The sequence below is a fragment of the Rutidosis leptorrhynchoides genome, chromosome 2 (genome assembly GCF_046630445.1).
Source record: "Rutidosis leptorrhynchoides isolate AG116_Rl617_1_P2 chromosome 2, CSIRO_AGI_Rlap_v1, whole genome shotgun sequence".
Taxonomy (NCBI): Eukaryota; Viridiplantae; Streptophyta; class Magnoliopsida; order Asterales; family Asteraceae; genus Rutidosis; species Rutidosis leptorrhynchoides.
In genome coordinates, this window is record NC_092334.1 from 152,287,890 (window position 1) to 152,307,953 (window position 20,064).

The window sequence follows — 20,064 nt, forward strand, 5'->3', positions numbered from 1 at the left end:
TTTTTGGCCTTCAAACTCCGCGAGTCGCGGAGTTTGCAATTACAGCTCACTCTGGTTTGGAGTCTTTCTTGCCGACGGTTTTTATTATTTATTATAATATATAAATAATTATAAGAATTATTTAAATATTATATTATATTTATGTGCATAGTTGACTTGTAATTTTTAGTCCGTTGCGTCGAGCGTTGAGAGTTGACTCTGGTCCCGGTTCCGGATTTTCGAACGTCCTTGCGTACAATTTTATATTTTGTACTTTGCGTTTTGAATCTTGTACTCTTGAAATTTCGAGACGTTTCTTATCAATAATTGGAACCTCTTTGATTGTCTTTTGTACTTTTGAGCTTTTTGGTCGTTTGCATCTTCAATTCGTCGAATCTGTCTTTTGTCTTCACCTTTTATTATTTAAACGAATATCACTTGTAAATAGAACAATTGCAACTAAAAGCTTGTCTTTCTTGAGGAATAATGCTATGAAATATATGTTCGTTTTTAGCATTATCAGTAATTTGTCCACATCCTCCTTCCTACTTTGCTCAATCCGTTTTCCAGTTTCAAAACTTCTCTTTTTCTGCGCTTTGCCAGCACACTTCATCATTATCATCCAGCTTTTACCGTTTAAAGTCGTTTATAGTTTTTGCTGCTTCATCAGCATTTTTTCCATTTTCGGAGAACCAATTCATAGTTTGGAGTGTTTTTCAGAAACTTCACATTCAAATTAAGTCCAGAAGATAGACGTTATATATACACATATAACTGTTAGCGTAGACATGCTGCGAGATTTCAAAATACTGATTGCTAATTCCCAATGATTCGTATGGCAATTCTCATTACAAGATGTGAATGAGTAAATGATGGGGTTTCAATGAATAATTATAATAACTTTTTGGAGAGGCTAAAGTCAAAGGGTAATGAAGTTGTTGGTACATCTGCTAATAATGTGGTGGAATGTAAAAGGTTCCCTGGTAACGATGGTGTATATCTCAAGGTTATAATAAGGTTAGTCTAACTGAAAAGTCAAAGTTGACTTGCTGGAGCTGTGACAAAACTAACTACTTTGAATAGGAGTCGCAAAGTTATTTTTGCTAATAAATGCCAAAGAATCTGACGCGGATACGTTGTTTAAACTTTTACTTTGGTTTCAAGAGTTTTTCGGATACATAACTGTGGGTAACATGTGGTTGGATCATCATCTCGATTGCTCATCATTCGAAGTGTCTTCAGAAATTTTCGAAGGGTTTGAACACAGATTGTAATCGTTAACATACATTTGATATTCTAACACAGTTTTGAAGTCAAAATATAGCTTGTGAAAGATGTAAGGATCTAAGAGTGATGATTTTGGTCATATCTCAAGTTGAATTTTGAGATTTCAAAATCAGAATATGTAATTAAATTTTGAATGAGTATGGTTGTTTTGATTTCTATAAAATAATGTATATTGTTGTGAAAGTAAGGAGTATAATGGATGATTTGCTGAATCAGATTCGAAGAATGTAACATATTAATTGTGAATTTATATATCTCTCGGGTATTACCTACCCGTTAAAAAAAATTCACAATTAATATTTTGTACAAAAGAATTTTATTACAGTCTTTATGAAAATATATATATATATATATGTATATTTTCTTCAGATGTAACATAGATTTAATGAGTTAATGTTAAATTAAACTCATTTGATTTACGGTTGAAACTAGAATTGAATATTCCCCAAAGGCTTTAAAAAGTACATAACTTTTACGCAGTATTTCTTTAATGACATTGAAATTATGAATCAATACTTCGTTATTTGTTGATGTATGATGTTCGGTTCATGGAATTCTTGTGAATTTCGCAAAGTACGAATGATGTTATCTGAAAAGTTTCGGGTACATCGATGATGAAAGTGTAAAATCAAATATATACTTGATTTATTATAAATTGGAATTTGTTGAATTGCGACAGAGATTGTAGTTAACACTGGTTAAGTTGCGGCCGAAGGACGTACATTATTGCATATTTGTAATATGAATTAACCGAGTAGTTAAGATTCACACACAACAGCTTAGCACGGAAAGATTTATTTCAAAATATATATATATATATATATATATATATATATATATATATATATATATATATATATATATATATATATATATATATATATATATATATATATATATATATATAATATACATATAATTTCTTCAGAGGGAATGAGTTAATTCTTCATAACTCGTTGATACAATATACACGTTATTGATTCGTAATGATGTTCACAGTGATTCTTGAACTGACGGAGTTTGTGATGTTATCGGTGTTGTTGATTCGGATGTTGACTGTACTGACGATGCTGGTAACGCTGACGGTACTGTTGATGCTGTTGGTAAAGCAAGTTTAGCTTGTTAATCACACACCATTTTTGTCAGGGTTTCTACTCTTCCTTCTATCATTTTGGTTCGCTTAACTGATTTATGGTTAGGGCTAGATTAGATAATCTCTAAGACTTTAGAGATTACATAATCGCCGCGGAATGTTTCTCCAATGAAGTTATGAATTAATACTTCGTCAGTTATTGTTGTTGGTACTTCTTGGTATCTATGGTGCGTATGACGTTGATGCTCGTGGGACAGATTGCGAAGTTGAGGTTTACGACGCGGTTGTGGTTGGAGGTGGTAATGGTACTATTGGCGTTGATGATGGTGGTACTGGTTATGCTGCTGATGCTGCTGCTGGTGTTTGTAATCTCTGCACTATATTCTCCAAAGCCACTACCCGAGCGCGAAGCTCGTTGACTTCTTCTATTACACCGGAGTGATTGTCGGTTCGGACGAGCGGATAAATAAAATCTAAAATTTGATGTAATATATAATCGTGACGAGATACTCTGGAAATGAGCGAGAAAATGGTGTTTCGGACAGGTTCGCCGGTAAGTGCTTCAGGTTCTTCGTCAAGAGGGCAATGTGGTGGATGGAAGGGATCACCTTCTTCTTGTCTCCAATGATTGAGGAGGCTACGAACTCATCCCCAATTCATCCAGAATATGTGATGACTGATTGGTTGATCTATTCCGGTCACACTACTTTCGGAGCTTGAATGGGATTCCATTTCGGAATCTGAGTGACTTGAACTGATGACGAATTCCATTTCGTACAATTGGATAAAGGATTTTTTTTTTCGATATGAAATGATTTTGGCTAACGGATGGTATTCTAATTACATAGAATATATATATATATATATATATATATATATATATATATATATATATATATATATATATATATATATATATATATATATATATAGATCAAAAGATTTTGTAGATTACGGAGGACTTTGCGGGATATGTCAGGCAAAGTTTAAAGTAACAGATACGATAAGATATGATTTAGCAGATATGCTAAGATATGAATTTTTGTCTATACACTATTCATGCAATCAATGCAACAAGACGTGTCTTAGACTAAAAATGATAAGCAGGTAATTTCTTGAGGATGATAAGTAGTTAATTTTCGACACAAAATGATAAGCAAAACTTTTGACATGCAGACACGGTCGAAGTCCAGACTCACTAATGAATCCTATCGACTTATCAGTTAGACACACTAATGCAGACCTGGTTCGCTAAGACCACCGCTCTGATACTAACTGAAAGGACCCGTTCATATACATTATAAACGATTCACAATAGTTGATTACATTGCGAGGTATTTGACCTCTATATGATACATTTTACAAACATTGCATTCGTTTTTAAAAGACAAACTCTCTTTACATCGAAAATTGACAGGCATGCATACCATTTCATAATATCCACTATCCAACTATAAATTGATTTAATAATAATCTTTGATGAACTCAATGACTCGAATGCAACGTTCTTCGAAATATGCTATGAAAGACTCCAAGAAATATCTTTAAAATGAGCAAATGCACAGTGGAAGATTTCTTTAACACCTGAGAATAAACATGCTTTAAAGTGTCAACCAAAAGGTTGGTGAGTTCATTAGTTTATCACAATCATTTATTTCTATCATTTTAATAGACCACAAGCATTTCATTTCCAGTTCTCATAAATATACGTCCCATGCATAGAGACAAAAATAATCATTCATATGGTGAACACCTGGTAACCGACATTAACTAGATACATATAAGAATATCCCCTATCATTCTGGGATCCTCCTTCGGACATGATATAAATTTCGAAGTACTAAAGCATCCGGTACTTTGGATGGGGTTTGTTAGGCCTAATAGATCTATCTTTAGGATTCGCGTCAATTAGGGTGTCTGTTCCCTAATTCTTAGATTACCAGACTTTAATAAAAGGGGCATATTCGATTTCGATAATTCAACCATAGAATGTAGTTTCAATTACTTGTGTCTATTTCGTCAAACATTTATAAAAGCGCATTATTCTCAGTCCCAAAAATATAAAGGGTAAAAAGGCAAATGAAACTCACCATACTGTATTTCGTAGTAAAAATACATATAACGTCATTGAACAAGTGCAAGGTTGGCCTCGGATTCACGAACCTAAATTAATTATATATATTTATGTGTTGGTCAATATTTGTCTAACAAATTAGGTCAAGTCATAGTGTACCACAATCATAATGCTCGAGACTAATATGCAAAAGTCAACAAAAGTAAATTTGACTCAAAATAATTTCCAAAAATCTATACATGATTAATATATAGTTTAAATATCGTCGTTTTATATTTTTAAATATTTTTAAAAGATTTATTAGAGTAAATAATATAATTTATTTATTAATAAATAAAATTTTATATTAAATTTATATAATAAAATATACTTTTATATATATTAAGTAATAAAATTTATAGGGTTCATTTAATATCATAAAGATAATATGATAGGTATTATTAAAGTAAGTTATTACACGTAGTAAAATATGTTTGTATCACATATTTATTTGATAAAATAATATCTATAATGATAGTAAGTAAAAGTTGTATTATTTTGTAATAATAATTATTATTATAAAAATATCAATATTTATAATTACTAAGATGATATTATGATAAAACGATAATTCTAATTATGATAACTTTAATATTTATGATAATTTTTAATATTATCTTTAAAATAATAATTCTATTTAAAATAATAATAATAATGATATTTTATAGTAACAATGACATTTCTATTAAAATGATAATTTTTGTTAAAATGATAGATTTAATACTAACGATACTTTTAATAATAATAGTAATGATAAAAATAATAAGAACGATAATTTTATCTAAATCAATACCTTATAATATTTTAATTTCATCATGATACTCTTACTCATTATTTCCTAATCGTTTCGTTTAATAGCTTTTAATCGACTTTTATATCGTGTTCATAATAATGATAATAACAGTAATCAAAATAATTAGGTGTTACAAATATTTGTTTTAATTACACTAATATTAATAATGATAGTTACTATAACATTATTAATGATAATACTAATAATTATCTTAATGATAATATAGTAATAATAATAATAACAATAACAATAACCATTTTTAAATAATGATATATATATATTAATAATGATAATAATAATAATAATACTAATAATAATAATAATATTAATTGGATAATAATAATAATAATACTAATTATAACTTTAACGATAATAACGATAGTAATAATAATAAAAAAATAACAATTTTTAATGATAAATCCCTTTTATTGATAAAGATAATAATAACGATAATAATAAGATAAAACTAGAACGACGATAAAAACGACGATAATAATAATCATTTTTAATAAAAATATCAAAAATTCAATTGATTATAACTTCTAATCCGTTCATCGAAACCATTCGATATCTAAAGGAAAAGTTCTTAATTTTTCGCTAGCTTTCCAAGGACATGCATATCTTATACCTTATCTCAACTGCAAATGTAACTAATTCAAGATTCAACCTAACCTGTCTAAGGGCAATATCAAAAGTACAAGCATGCATAATCCTAAATACTCGAGCACTAGTCAGGGATACACTATTAGTATGTAAAAGTTAAATTATGAGTACTCACGTATCAATATTGAGATTCAATATTACAGGAAAGGTACGTAGACGCAACAAAAATGATAAACACTATATTGCCCTCACGAGCATACCCATGAACCATACTCAATCACCTCCATAGCTATAACTCATAATTTCCTTAATCCTATCCTACTCGAAAAACAATTTCGAAATCACTCGGACAACACTCCGTCGTAATATTTTATGTATACTAATAATATCTTGAAATAATACGGAGTAAATATATATATGTAAATCGATTGAGAGAGTTTAGAGAAAAATATTTTCAAGTTTCTATGAAATAATGAAACCTATTGAATTCTATTTATAATAAATTTTTGAATTATTAAAGTGAATTATTAAAGTATGAATTATTAAAGTGAATTATTAAAGTATGAATTATTAAAGTAAATTATTAAAGTATGAATTATTAAAGTGAATTATTAAAGTATGAATTATTAAAGTGAATTATTAAAGTATGAATTATTAAAGTGAATTATTAAAGTTAAAGTAAAGTAAAAATAAAGTAAAGGTAAAGTTTAAGTATAGTAAAAGTATAAAACTATGTACGTATAATACGCGTATAAATATATATAATATTAATTTAAATCGTTATATATATTTAATAAAATAAAATATAAATATCGTTATCTTTATCATACTAGTTAAGTAATGAGTTGTCAAAAGTGGTTCTAGATATTTATAAAAGTTATATACGTTTTAATAATAAAGTTCTTTTTAAACTGAAAACGTTTTTGTACGTTTGAAACTAAATAGATCAATCGAGTCTTTATGAGATTCAATCTTCCACTATCCTTTGTCTAGTTCTCAATGATTGACAATTTGTTCTTATTTATAAATCACTTTACCATTTTCCGAATATTGTTAAAATGGAAAGATTTCTCAAATCAACGTGGGCCTTTCAACAGAGACTTGTAATCATAATTCAATATATCTGATAATTCAATCATTTGATCTTATCTTCTAATTCCATTGATAAACATTTTGAAACAGATACAATCATATAAAGTATTTAATCTAATATTTTGTTTACGTTTCAAGTTATAATATATATACACATATACATATATAATCATATTCGTTTAATGGTTCGTGAATCGTTGGAACTTGGTCGAGGTTGAATGAATGTATGAACATAGTTTAAAATTCTTGAAATTTAACTTAACAAATATTGCTTATCGAGTCGGAAACATATAAAGATTAAAGTTTAAATTTGGTTGGAAATTTCCCGGTTGTCACAATGGTTAGGAACACTTGGGACTTTAAGCGTATTCAGAGTTTTTGTTGAGTATAATTGTTGTGCAAATACGTCATTTTCCTCATCAGGACATAGACTATCAGAACTGTAGTATACTCTTTCTGCACCCGGTATGCTTGATAAATTATGCTCGTTTATGGAGTCTACTTCTTCATTTGTAGTAGCAAGTATGGCTCTATCTTGAAAGAATTGAGGATCTGTTAAGTGATCATGAAGTGACGGGTATGTTGAACTAACAATAGTTTCGACAGCATTTGAGCCAGATTTTAGCAAAAGGTCATTTCGGAATTCAACTTCTGCTTCACCATCATTTGGCTCATTTAATCTCCCTTCACCAATTTTTAAAATCCAGTCAGCAAATGCGCGTAAATCATTGATTTCAGAATTATCATTGTCACTTCTAAGACGCATGTTCTTAGTTAACCTCAAGACTTTGCATTTATTCTATAAATGGGAAGAATGTAGTGATGCATCTACAATTTTAGCACGGGTTCCTCTTTGAATAACAGGCAGGATCTGTCTAAAATCGCCTCCGAAAACAACAACCTTACCACCAAACGGTAAGGAACTATAATCCATGCCTTCGACTTTAATGATGTCTCGCATTGTCCTATCGAATGCCTCAAAACAATGCCTGTGCATCATCGGTGCCTCATCCCAAATTATTAATTTTGCTTGGTTTAACAATGCAGCCAAATCACTATCAGGTTGTGTTTTACAAAAAGAATCTTCAAGTACGTTAATAGGTATTGCAAACTGTGAGTGTGCAGTGCGTCCTCCTGTTAAAAGTAATGCTGCAATACCACTAGAAGCAACATTTATAACAATATCACCACGTGAACGTACAGCTGCTGCAAAAGTCTTCCAGGCAAATGTCTTCCCAGTGCCTCCATAACCATAAAGGAAAAAAAGACCACCATCATCCTTTTCAATTGAATCAATTATTGTGTCATAAGTAATTTTATGTTCAGGGGTCAATGTTGAGTGCAAAGTGTGGTGTTCCTCCTTTAGAGCAGCTCTGTCATATGCCAACTCATCTTGAATAAGCATGTTAAACGATTGTTGTATAAACTCATAATCCGGGAAAGGCATATTTGGTATGTTTCTCAAAGTGGACCCACAACTGTTTAACTGCCTTTCTATTTTTGCAAGAGCAATGTTGTGCAAAACCTTCTTCAAAATTTCTGGATCTGAGAAAAATTAAAGGTTAAGTAAAAAAAATTAGATGGTTGTATACTATCATAGTGAATAAAATTATTTAGAAGATACTGAATTGATAGTTGATACCATTAGATCTAAGTTGTTCAAGGCATTCATGGTTCAAATCATCTGAAAGTAGGTCACATGTTTCTTTTCATACCCGATCAGGGCATGAAATACTATCTGGAGTTATCAAGGAGGCATTCAAGGATCTACAAAATTCACCGGAAGCCCACTGATGGGTCTCTTTGATAGAAGCAATGTATTCTTTATCGTCATTCAATAGACCCATAGCGTAGCATGCTTGATTAAAAGTATTGTAGAGGGTTCCATTTACTGTGCGTATGTCCTCATAACAAGTTGGCCCTTTCACTTTGTTAAGAAGGATACGTAAGTAATAGCATTCACCTTATTTTGGTGGAACAAAATGCATTCGACCAACAACTCTACCCTCTTTACGTTTAGTCCACTTTCTGGCGGGTCCATTCCATACATAATGGCGAGGAAATTCAATGTAAGTGTACTGGCGTGCTTCTGGATCAATCCTATTACGGTTCATCCACTCTAAAAACTGTGATGCACCAACAGATGGTTTAGTAAGTACAACTTCCATGACTGATTCTGCATCAAACACAATCGGTTGTTGGTCGGGTAAGTGAAAGGAGAGTCTATAAACAGCTAGTGTTCTGTGTACAATCTCGTATTCAAACAACCGTCATGCTGCCTCACATGCTGAAATATAACGGCAGTTGTAATATTTAGCAATCTCATCATTACTTTTTGAGGGATTATTGGTAGAACTTGAAGAGTTGTTTTTCACAAATCCAACAGTTAATCGGTCTGGACCCTTGTTGATATAATTGAATAAGTATTTAATGGATCCGATCTGATTACACCACTCCACATTGATATGTGCTTGATATTGTTTTAGCAGAGTCCTGTTGTAGCCAACGACATGCCTGTTATGAAAATGAACAACACAGAAACAAGTGTTTATGAAGTATGCTTAATACAATTATAGTGTAGAAAAATTCAAAAATTTAATGAAATAGGTAAATTAAGTTTACGAATTTTAATAATATAAAGTTTGGTGGTTTGTAACCTGTTGTCTAGTTTCTCGCCAGATTTCATGATAAAATTACCATCATCACGTCTCCTATACAATGGATATCCTTCAGGGTCAAAGTGCGTCTCATTTGTAAAATCTTTTGGAAAACGTTTGGAACATTTTTTAACAACACCTTTCATACATGGAATAGATGGGTGTTATGGCCCGCAAGGTCCATGCATCATAAAATCTGAGACAAGCTAGTATAATTCAGGTTCCTCATCTTTATTTGGGATTTCAGCACATATCACATCGTCTATATCGTTTACATTAGGGCTTCTATCTTTTCTGTCTATGAATAAGCATATATGAGCATGCGGTAGACCTCGTTTTTGGAATTCGATTACGTACAATTCTGCAAGTATTTACGAAAAATACAATTAAATCATGTATGATCAACATTTAGTAAATATATGATTAATGAAATGTCTTGAATCAAATAGTGTTTAAAGTTACAATTACCTCCAATAACTTGACCAAACAACTTCTCATCCCTAATCTGATGAATGAGCGAATCCAACTTGATTTTAAAAACGCGTGTACTGATATCCGGTCTGTCTTCGGGTTTCAAGTTTAGTGGGGCCAGATACCTAAGTATTTCCGGCCAGTTAGTATTGCACGTGAATGTAATGAAGAGAGATGGATATCCGTAAGCCCTAACAATAGCCATGGCATCCAAGTAATTTTGTCTCATATACCTAGGACCACCAGTATAAGAAGATGGAAGTGTAATCCTTGTTCCCATGATTGAGACATCATATTGTCCAGATTCTTGAGCATCATGAAGACTTGAAATTTGTGCACATCTGAATGCCTTCTGATTGTTACGTATGTAATTCAACCTCGTATTTTCAACCATTGTATAAGCGTCGACAAGAAACTGCTGTAAGAGTGTCCTAGAAATTAATAATAATGAAGTTTCAGAATCTCTAAACTGCAGACGATATGCGAAGAACTCTCGTATAGTAAGACGTACGTGACCAACTGCATCTTCTATTTCTACACCTTTATGATAAATGTCTGTCCTATATCCATCTTCTGCGTATGGAAATAATAAGGGGTACTGTAGTGCAAGATAAGAAGGATGTAACTCAATGATACGTTCTAATCGCTTTGATTTAGTTTCGACTATTATGTCTCTTTTGTCAGTCGTGCCATCTATATCACCTATTATCAAAGCGGCAACTTCATGGGCTGTTGGTAGATTATGTGTACGTCCATCCTTGCTTCTACTGCCTATTATCTTAAGACGTATAGGTTCAGATGAATTCATGTCAAACCTATCTCTGGCCTGCCGGAACTGTTCAACTAAAGGATTTGTAATATCCAATAGACCCTTTAGTTGAAATACAATGGATTTATCTTTGGCTTTGCTTTGTTTGAATTACTGTTAGATAATAGTCGAGATCATATTGATTAGTAAACATTCAATATAAATTACACAGATACAATTAAGCTAATTTGTTCATAAAATACACGTATAATTGCATAAAATAATGTTTAACAGAATGTTAAAGTTGGAATATATACGTACCCATAAGCATTTATCCGGTGGTCCACCTCATTATAAGTGTCGTAAATATAAAGTTGACAAAATCTAGGATCTTCACCTTCTTGAGGTAGTAAGCTGCCGCACAAATGATAGTTTTGACCATGCATACGGTATACAAAAGGAGCATTACCATAATTTACTTTATAGTCAAGTTTACCGCCCATCGATGTAAAGCTAAACATCATATTATATCGTCTGACATTCTCAATAAAATTCTTACTTGTTTTGGAATCACCTCTCAAAAGTTGTAGCAGTAAATGAGGTGGTTGATTGAGTTTTGGTAATTCAACTTTTCCATTATAACAACAAAGTGAGTAAACCTTTTTTCTCAAAAATTTATTTCCACGTTGTGCCTCTGATTTCCACAACCTCGCATGACAATCATTACAAATGTATTCAGGATCACCTATGTCTCTATACTCTGTTTGTAAACAAAATCCATGTTAGGAAAAAAAAGAAAAAAGAATTTGAATGTGTTTAATGTGTTGAAAGATACTGTATTTACCATGGTGTATTCCCAAATAAACTTGCGCTCCAGAATCTTCATCAACAGTTGTGTATTTAGGGGGTCTGCCTCTCGATTTTCTAGTTTTCGATTTTCTACTTATAGTGCTTGTAGTGGATTTTGTGTATTCCATTTTTACTGCAATTTTGCATATATTACATAGTAAACAAGGAATACAACAACAAACAGTTTGTACATCAGCATTCAATACAAAGGACTGGTCAAATTTTACTAATATATATATATATATATATATATATATATATATATATATATATATATATATATATATATATATATATAATCATTAGCAGCAAAACTTGTATTAACGAAACCTACATATACTCCTAATTTCTATTAATCATGAATTATTAAAGGGTTGGATGTACGTCATACCGGTTGCAGATGTTGTATTCTCTTCTGAAATGTTGATGACTTTATTTTTAATTGTAACATTACTTTTTGGCCTGCCTCTAGGACGAGATGAAGATGCAACCTCTGTTGCCTTGTCATAATACTGCCCATTTGCTATTATATCTGCAAGTAATTGAATCTTATAGATTAGTGAGTGTTATGAAGAATTGTATTTACTTGTACAAACCGTAATGAATACTGTTTGATGCTAACATGGGTGGCCTTCCAACATATGTTTGTAGAACTGTTCTCATGCTGTCAATGTTGGAATCCGGTAGGTTGCCTGCATTAGTTTTTATTCCAATATTTTTTATAACTATAGTACAATAGTAGATATGGTTCGAGTAGTTGCATAAATAATAATACCTGAATTACCACAATCAATGTGTGACGCAGTGGGCATAGTGAGAGGGATGTCATCTGGATCAAGTTCGTACTTTGGAGGTCTACCCATTTGTCCTTTTGGCTGAGCAGTTTTCGTAGTGTTGGTTGAATTATATTTTTTCCTTGCTTTATTAGGTCCTAAAAGTAAAGAGCGTATATTTAGTGCCGAAGTCAATACAGCATTTGATGGTAGTAAAGAAAAAATAACAATGTCTATGAAAGTAATTGGTGACAATACCAGATATGGTGAGCGGCGTTGTTTGTATGTTGTTAGATCTTGAATTGAGATACTGGGGGGTTTTTGGAGAGTATGTTTGGGATGCTGCAGTTTGATTAACAATTTATGGGTAAGCAACAATTGAAAGCATACCTTGCACATGAATTTAAAGCACAACATATACGTAGAAATACAAATTTCTAATTGATCAAATATTCTAAATATTGAATGTAACAGTATGATGGAACTGTTAAATCGATATAAGTATACCTGTGGTATTTGGATGCAACTCATGAAGTGAAGTTTGATTTGGACTGATATTTTCTAATCATGACCATCTTAATAATAGCAATACTTTTTTTATATATATTAACCGTAATAATAATATTTTATATAAAAATAATAATTCTATTTAAAATGATAATTTTAGATAATAATAAAATGATAATAATAATGATATTTTATAATAACAATGACATTTCTATTAAAAATGATAATTTTAATAAAAGTGATACTTTTATTAATAATAATGACGATAAAAATAATAGAATGATAGTTTTTGATAAAAATATTAATTATTTTAATAATATTAATAATAATAATAATAATAATAATAATAATAATAATAATAATAATAATAATAATAATAATATTGATTATTAGATAATAATAATAATAACGATAATAACGACGATAAAAATAACGATAACGATAACGATAACGATAACGATAATCATTTTAACAATAATACTTTAAAATTATAGATAATTCAATTGACGATATCTTTTAATCCGATCATCGAAATCATACACTTTCTAAATGAAAAGTTATTAATTTTTCGTTAGCTTTTCAACGACATGCATACCATATACCTTGTCCTAGTAGCATATGTATTAAACTCATAATCTATCATAAGCTATTTAACGACGAAATTAAACATACAAGCATGCACAATCATATATACTCGAGCACTAATCATGGATATACTATTAATATATAAAAGTTAAGTTATGAGTGCTCACGTATCAATATTGAGATTCAATATTGCAGGAAAGTACGTAGACGCAACGGAGACGATAAACACTAGTTTGACCTCTCAAGCATACCCCCGAACAATACCCATAACCTCCATAGCTATAACCCATAATTTCCTTAGCTCTATCCCACTCGAAAACTTATTTTGAAAACATGCGTGCAGAACCTCGTCGTAGTATTTTATGTATAATATTAATAATAATACTCCTAATTATAGGATTAATAATAATAATAATATTAATATTAATCTTAGTAATAATAATAATAATAATAATAATTATAATAAAAGTAGAGAGAGATATGCGAGAGATGTGTGTGCTCCTGGAACCAGACTCGATTGCATTTATACAAGTTTGCTGAATCCTAATGTCATACGATCACATGACTTTGAAGTTCATTCCCCATGCGATCGTATGGGGAGTCTTGACAGCTCACATCCCATTCTTGATGGTTGCCGACACTCATATAATTATTATATATAATTATTATATTTAATTTATATATTTAATTATATATTATATTATATTTACATGCATAGTTAAGTTGAAATTTTAGTTTCGATAATTCGTACGTTGTCACTCGACTTATGTCCCGATTTTGGTTTCTCGAACTCTCTTTCGTACGCTGAGAAAAACTAGTACTAAACGATACGCGACGTGTACCTTTAATAATAAGTAGACTTATTCGTAAATCAATAATATCTCAAAGAATGTAATTTATACATTTGAGTACTATGGTCATTCGCTTCCTTAAATCGTAGTTTCGTTATTTATCGAAGTTTATTATTTGATGATTGAAACGTTTTATGACCAAGTTAATATATATATATATATATATATATATATATATATATATATATATATATATATATATATATATATATTCTTTTAGAATTATAAATTTATACATAATATATATGTTTGAAATATTTATCTAATAATATAATTTTTAGCTTTTCAAAAATAATTATATTTCAAAGATTATTATATATAATCGTTTAAATAATAGAATTTACTATGTCGTATAACGTTTACGTTTTTGAAACACTATATATATACCTTTATAATATAAAGCTTAAATTCTGCTAATTCTATATAATCAATTTACCTTTATAAATAACAGATTACAGTAATTCAGTTTTTGAAATCGTTTTCTTACGTTTGAAAAATAGGTCAGTCGAATATTATGAAATCCAGTTCTCCACTAATTTTTGTCTAACCTTCCTCAATTGACACATTTGTTCTTACATGTAAATTACTTTATCAAATATTTCGAATACCGTTAAAAAGAAAAGGTTTCCTAAATCAAAGTGGGCCTCTCAACAGAGACTCGCAATCATACAATGTATCTGATTAATCAATCATTTGATATCATCTTCTAATTCCATCGATAAACATATTGAAACAAATACGTTCATGTAAAGTATTATACGTTTAATACTTTGTTGATATTCTCAAGTTATAATATATATATATATATATATATATATATATATATATATATATATATATATATATATATATATATATATATATATATAATCCTATCCATTTCTATAATGGTTCGTGAATCGTCGGAATTTGGTCGAGGTTAAATGAATGTATGAACATAGTTTAAAATTTTTTGAGATTCAACATTACAGACTTTGCTTATCGTGTCGGAAACATATAAAGATTAAAGTTTAAATTTGGTCGGAAATTTCCGGGTTGTCACAACCATGGTCTTTAAATAATTGTCCATGGTTTTACGCATTGCAGCCATGGAATAAATATGTCATGGGCGTGTTTACGCGACCATGGTCTTTAAATAATTGTCCATGGTCTTACGCATTGCAGCCATGGATTAATGTAGTATGCAACTAGTGCAGAATGTGATATCGTGTGATTGACACTGCAAGGGGATATTACGGAGCGACACTTTGGAGCAGTATTGCAGAATTTTAGCATCTCAGGGAGACGATTCCGTACCCAACCGTCTTTAGGGTTAAAACCGGCAACGATAAATGAAACATTCTTTTTCTATTAGTTATAGTATATACTATGCTAGCCCCCAGTTCAAGATAAATAAAGTATTTAGTTGTCTTTATAATTGATATCACACCAAGCAATTTAGAGGCACTCATTTAGGAAAGTTGAACTATCCTCTTGCGACGTTTCAAACTGTGCGCACGCGGCGTGTGTACGAAAGCTATAATAATTTGATTTTAACTTTCCAAAAATGTAGAGTATGATCCTTTAATATCTGCACAAAAATGTATGTGTGGCCCATTTGTGAATTAATCCCATTTACAAAAATTGTGTATATACGTCCCTCCTTTAGGGATTATCTGCGAAAATATACATGTGCGACATTACCCCTTTAACTGCAGCAAGACGTGTTGCCCATTTGTTGGCTATTATAATACTCCATATATGCTAACTTCTATTAGCATTAATTTAATATTTATTTGAAGTGTGACACATCTATAATGCTAATGTAGCATATTGAGTCGTTCTCAATAGAGTTCAGAGGATGCACACAGTCGTGTAATGGGATAAATATGTATGATCGCGTAAACTGATTTTGCGCCATATGATGTATGCGGCCAAATCTATCTATTCTATCTTATAAAAGGGAGTTTAAGCTGAGGTCATCACGTGCTTCTATGAGTTGTAACATGTGCTTTTAAGAGTTGTAACATGTTAATTGATGATGTAATATTTAAAATTAATATAAATAAAAAAAATTATTATTATTTAAAATTATTAAAATACATCTAATATTACTACGTATTATGTTGTCTGTACACGTAATACATATAAATATAAATAAATAAATATGTGTGCATGCAGGGAATAGGATTCTCTAAAGTTGCTAAAAACATGACTAGTCATGTTAGACTTATAACATCCGTTAGATTTAATAAAGGGTTAAGATTGAACGTTTTTCCACCTTTACCTTAACTTCCGTCCTGTTTTACCTCAACTTCCCTCCATTTTATTAACTTTCCTCCATCAAATTAATGCAACATACTAACAATAAATAATAAAGATTATTCATAATAAAAAACAAATTAAGTTTAAATTTAAAATCTGACTCCATCGAATATCAAAGACTTGATCTCCAACAATCAATTCATTTTTAAAGTTAAATTTGAATTCTGATTCTCATTTCCAATTTTCTACAATAACTACATGAATCTTCAAAATTATATGAAAACTACTCCGTATTTGATAATGAGTTACTTTTGTACTCGTAGTACATAACGTATACGTCAGTTGAGAATAAGATATGGAAGTTATAATAAAATGGAAGGAAGTTATAACAAAATGGAGCGAATAAACAAATATGGGAAAAACTTTCAATCTTGACTCTTCATTAAATCTAATGGATGTTATTTGTCTAACATGACTAGTCATGTTGTTAGTAACCGTAGAGAATCCTAATCCGTGCAGGCATAATAAAGTGTGAATGATGAACTAACCTTTTGTAAACTTTCAAGTAAAAAAAGGCATACGCACCAGAAACGAACAGAAACTTGGACATCGCCAACTCGTCTTTTTCGCCAGACCCTTTTCTCTGTTTAAGGACACGAGACCCTTTGTTAAGGGTCCCACGGATGGCGCCAATTGATCAAGCATATTTCCACCGAATGCTAGAGATACGCTTGAGTGCAATAGAGGAGAGTTTGTTATGTACAGCGGCTTTAACCTCCGGTCCGGTTACCGTGATAACCCTAGCCGAGATGATGATCTCGGGAGGGTGGTTATGGCTGTTTGGCCGCCATCGAGGCGTGTCGATTGGCGGCTAGGGAAAAACCCTACACTTGTGTAGGTAAAACCCTAGAGGGAGAGGAGAGTGTTTGAGCTTCCAAGATATGTGTGTAGGGTAGAAGTCCTACCCTCTATTCATAGAGGGAATATTAGGGTTTTAAGGAAAAAGGCTAATGGACCGCTAACGGGTCAGGCTCAAGCACAAATTCAATTATTAGCCCGATGCGCTATGCGGATCATCACTTATCCCCGGTATGTTTTATGTTTATATACTTGACAAAAGTTACAAATTAAACCAAGTGATGTTCATGTGCAAATCAATCTTGTTAGAATCTTGTTTCAGTCAAACAGGATGTATTTAGTACTTGATTGATGATCCACCAAGTGTCTAGAAACGTCCATTGTCCACGAGACCACAACTCATACCTTCACCACAATGAATCAAATGGAACACTTGAATGGTTTTTTTACCACACGCACCTCTCAACGGCTCATTTCAAAGCCACGTGACCTGGCCCAAAAACTTAAGTAACGTGGCCCATTAACAATCCACTCCATTATTCTCTTCACTCTACAAACCTTCCTCTATATATTAACCCCAACCTAGCTTCGTAAAATCACTCATTCAAACACCACTTTCACTAGTACTAGTCTACTACTACCATCCTCGTACTCTATTCCGACATGGCCACGTCATCAGTCTTCACATTAACTCCAGTTACACGTCACACAACTCTTAGAAAACCGACAACCTTAACCACCATCAAATGCATGTCCACACCACAAGATAATTCAAACGATACCACTAAACCATCTTCAGCCATCCCGACGCCACCACGTGCACCAAAAGTGAGTACTAAATTCTCAGACGTGTTGGGGTTCAGTGGGCCAGCACCGGAGAGGATCAACGGGAGGCTAGCCATGATAGGTTTTGTGTCGGCATTGGCTGTGGAATTGAGTAGCGGTCAAGATGTGTTGACTCAGATTACAAACGGTGGGTTGACGGTGTTTGTGGGGACCAGCGTAGTATTGACGTTAGCGTCGTTAGTGCCGTTGTTTAAAGGAGTAAGTGTACAGTCCAAATCAAGTGGGTTGATGACGTCAGATGCTGAGATGTGGAACGGACGGGCTGCTATGTTGGGTTTATTAGCTTTGGCTTTCACTGAATTTGTTACTGGCAGTGCTCTTGTGTAATCTAATTAGCATAAATTATAAGTACTGGATGCGAATAGTTTTGAATTGGGGTAGCTGAATAGAAAGATACTATAATGTAATAAACGAGTATACTCTTTATATAAATTCAAACACTCAGTTAATGATCTCTATTTAGTCATAATGTTTTTTTTTCTTTTCTTGACTTTCCTATGAAATATCGGCAAATAATCAGTGTACCGAAACTCAACAATTGATTTGTTAGCTAGCTTTAAATGAAGGGTTGTTTGTGTATACGATACGCTCTCAAATCTCAATTATCAGTAAACTCGCACCCAGAAATGATTGTCACAATAGCACCACATATTTACCGACTCTTTTAATTTCCTGACTGAATTGAATGATAACTGTATCTCAGCCATCTATGACATACATCATGCAACTGGCCGGTAAGAAGAAAATGTATTTTCTATGTCATTTCCATAAAAGTAATCACTTGAAACTTGTCTAATTGTACGAATATGGACATCATTTCCTTCACTCTATCTTCAGACATATTCACTGTTAAATTGAATAACAATCTATGATTTATTTTGTCATGTTCTTATTTCTGGGTTAAATTGAGCAGGGGCCTTGGAGTCATTCTATCAAAGTTATTGGTGCTGCAAAAGTTTAAAAGATGATTCTTTGGTGCTGCAAAAGTTTATATTACTCTTACAAGACCTGATATTGCTTATGCTGTGCATTGTTTAAGTCAGTTTATGCATGCACCACTTAAATCTCACTTAAAAGCTGCTTTTAGGGTGCTAAGACATCTGAAAGGTTGTCCTGGTAAAGGTGTCACTGTAAGAAGAAATAATAATTTTGTTGTCACTGCTTTTGTTGATTCTGATTTTGCAAAAGGGAGTATGCTTAGAAAATCTGTTACTGGATTTTGTGTTTTTATGGGAAATAATTTGATTTCATGGAAAAGTAAGAAGCAATCCACAGTTTCCAGGTCATCTGCAGAAGCAGAATACAGAGCCCTTGCTTCTGTTACTTGTGAAGTTATTTGGATTCTAAAAGTGTTAACAGATTTGAAAGTCAATACTATTCCTATAAAAAAAATTTGTAATAACAAGTCTGCTTTACAAATTGCAAAAAATCCTGTTTTTAATGAAAGAACAAAACACTTTGAGATAGATTTACATTTTGTAAGAGATAAAATTAGCAATGGTGTTATTGAAACTTCTCTTATAAGATCTAATGAAAATCTTTCTGATATTTTTACCAAAGGGCTAAGTGGAACACAACATAATTTGTTGTGTGAAAGATTAACTCTGTTTAATCTTTTTTCATAGTTAGATTGGGGGGAATGTTAAATTGAATAACAATCTAACTATGATTTATTTTTTCATGTTCTTATTTCTGGGTTAAGTTGTTCAGGGGCC

General features: G+C 31.6%; 4 protein-coding genes across 4 annotated transcripts; 1 reads left to right on the top strand and 3 right to left on the bottom strand.

Annotated features, from left to right (window-relative positions):
- Window positions 1-7,264: 7,264 nt before the first annotated feature.
- Window positions 7,265-7,726, bottom strand: LOC139888361 (uncharacterized). The gene has a single exon (XM_071871370.1). The coding sequence runs from the start codon at window positions 7,724-7,726 to the stop codon at window positions 7,265-7,267; it is 462 nt and encodes a 153-aa protein (XP_071727471.1).
- Window positions 7,727-7,759: 33 nt separating this feature from the next.
- On the bottom strand, window positions 7,760-9,646 carry LOC139888362 (uncharacterized). The gene is made up of 4 exons (XM_071871371.1): window positions 9,618-9,646; window positions 9,293-9,474; window positions 8,966-9,136; window positions 7,760-8,505 (listed from the first exon to the last, which is right to left on the bottom strand). The coding sequence occupies exons 1-4, from the start codon at window positions 9,644-9,646 to the stop codon at window positions 7,760-7,762; spliced, it is 1,128 nt and encodes a 375-aa protein (XP_071727472.1).
- Window positions 9,647-9,823: 177 nt separating this feature from the next.
- On the bottom strand, window positions 9,824-12,548 carry LOC139888363 (uncharacterized). The gene is made up of 7 exons (XM_071871372.1): window positions 12,461-12,548; window positions 12,282-12,377; window positions 12,077-12,217; window positions 11,681-11,818; window positions 11,158-11,596; window positions 10,086-10,996; window positions 9,824-9,978 (listed from the first exon to the last, which is right to left on the bottom strand). Exons 1-7 carry the CDS (start codon window positions 12,546-12,548, stop codon window positions 9,824-9,826), a joined length of 1,968 nt encoding a protein of 655 aa, XP_071727473.1.
- Window positions 12,549-18,166: 5,618 nt separating this feature from the next.
- LOC139891504 (early light-induced protein 1, chloroplastic-like) lies at window positions 18,167-18,676 on the top strand. The gene has a single exon (XM_071874475.1). The coding sequence runs from the start codon at window positions 18,167-18,169 to the stop codon at window positions 18,674-18,676; it is 510 nt and encodes a 169-aa protein (XP_071730576.1).
- The last annotated feature ends 1,388 nt before the right edge of the window (window positions 18,677-20,064 follow it).

What these genes read in the sequence shown, in the direction of transcription:
- LOC139888361 (XM_071871370.1), bottom strand. Translation starts at nt 7,726, where the DNA reads ATGCGTCTTAGAAGTGACAATGATAATTCTGAAATCAATGATTTACGC.
- LOC139888363 (XM_071871372.1), bottom strand. Translation starts at nt 12,548, where the DNA reads ATGGGTAGACCTCCAAAGTACGAACTTGATCCAGATGACATCCCTCTC. An exon ending in CATTGATTGTGGTAATTCAG is followed by an intron (nt 12,378 to 12,460) that starts GTATTATTATTT and finishes AAACTAATGCAG; the next exon opens with GCAACCTACCGGATTCCAAC. An exon ending in GAATACAACATCTGCAACCG is followed by an intron (nt 11,819 to 12,076) that starts GTATGACGTACA and finishes GCAAAATTGCAG; the next exon opens with TAAAAATGGAATACACAAAA.
- LOC139888362 (XM_071871371.1), bottom strand. Translation starts at nt 9,646, where the DNA reads ATGAAATCTGGCGAGAAACTAGACAACAG. An exon ending in GGCGAGAAACTAGACAACAG is followed by an intron (nt 9,475 to 9,617) that starts GTTACAAACCAC and finishes TTTTCATAACAG; the next exon opens with GCATGTCGTTGGCTACAACA. An exon ending in GTGGACTAAACGTAAAGAGG is followed by an intron (nt 8,506 to 8,965) that starts GTAGAGTTGTTG and finishes AATTTTTCTCAG; the next exon opens with ATCCAGAAATTTTGAAGAAG.
- LOC139891504 (XM_071874475.1), top strand. Translation starts at nt 18,167, where the DNA reads ATGGCCACGTCATCAGTCTTCACATTAACTCCAGTTACACGTCACACA.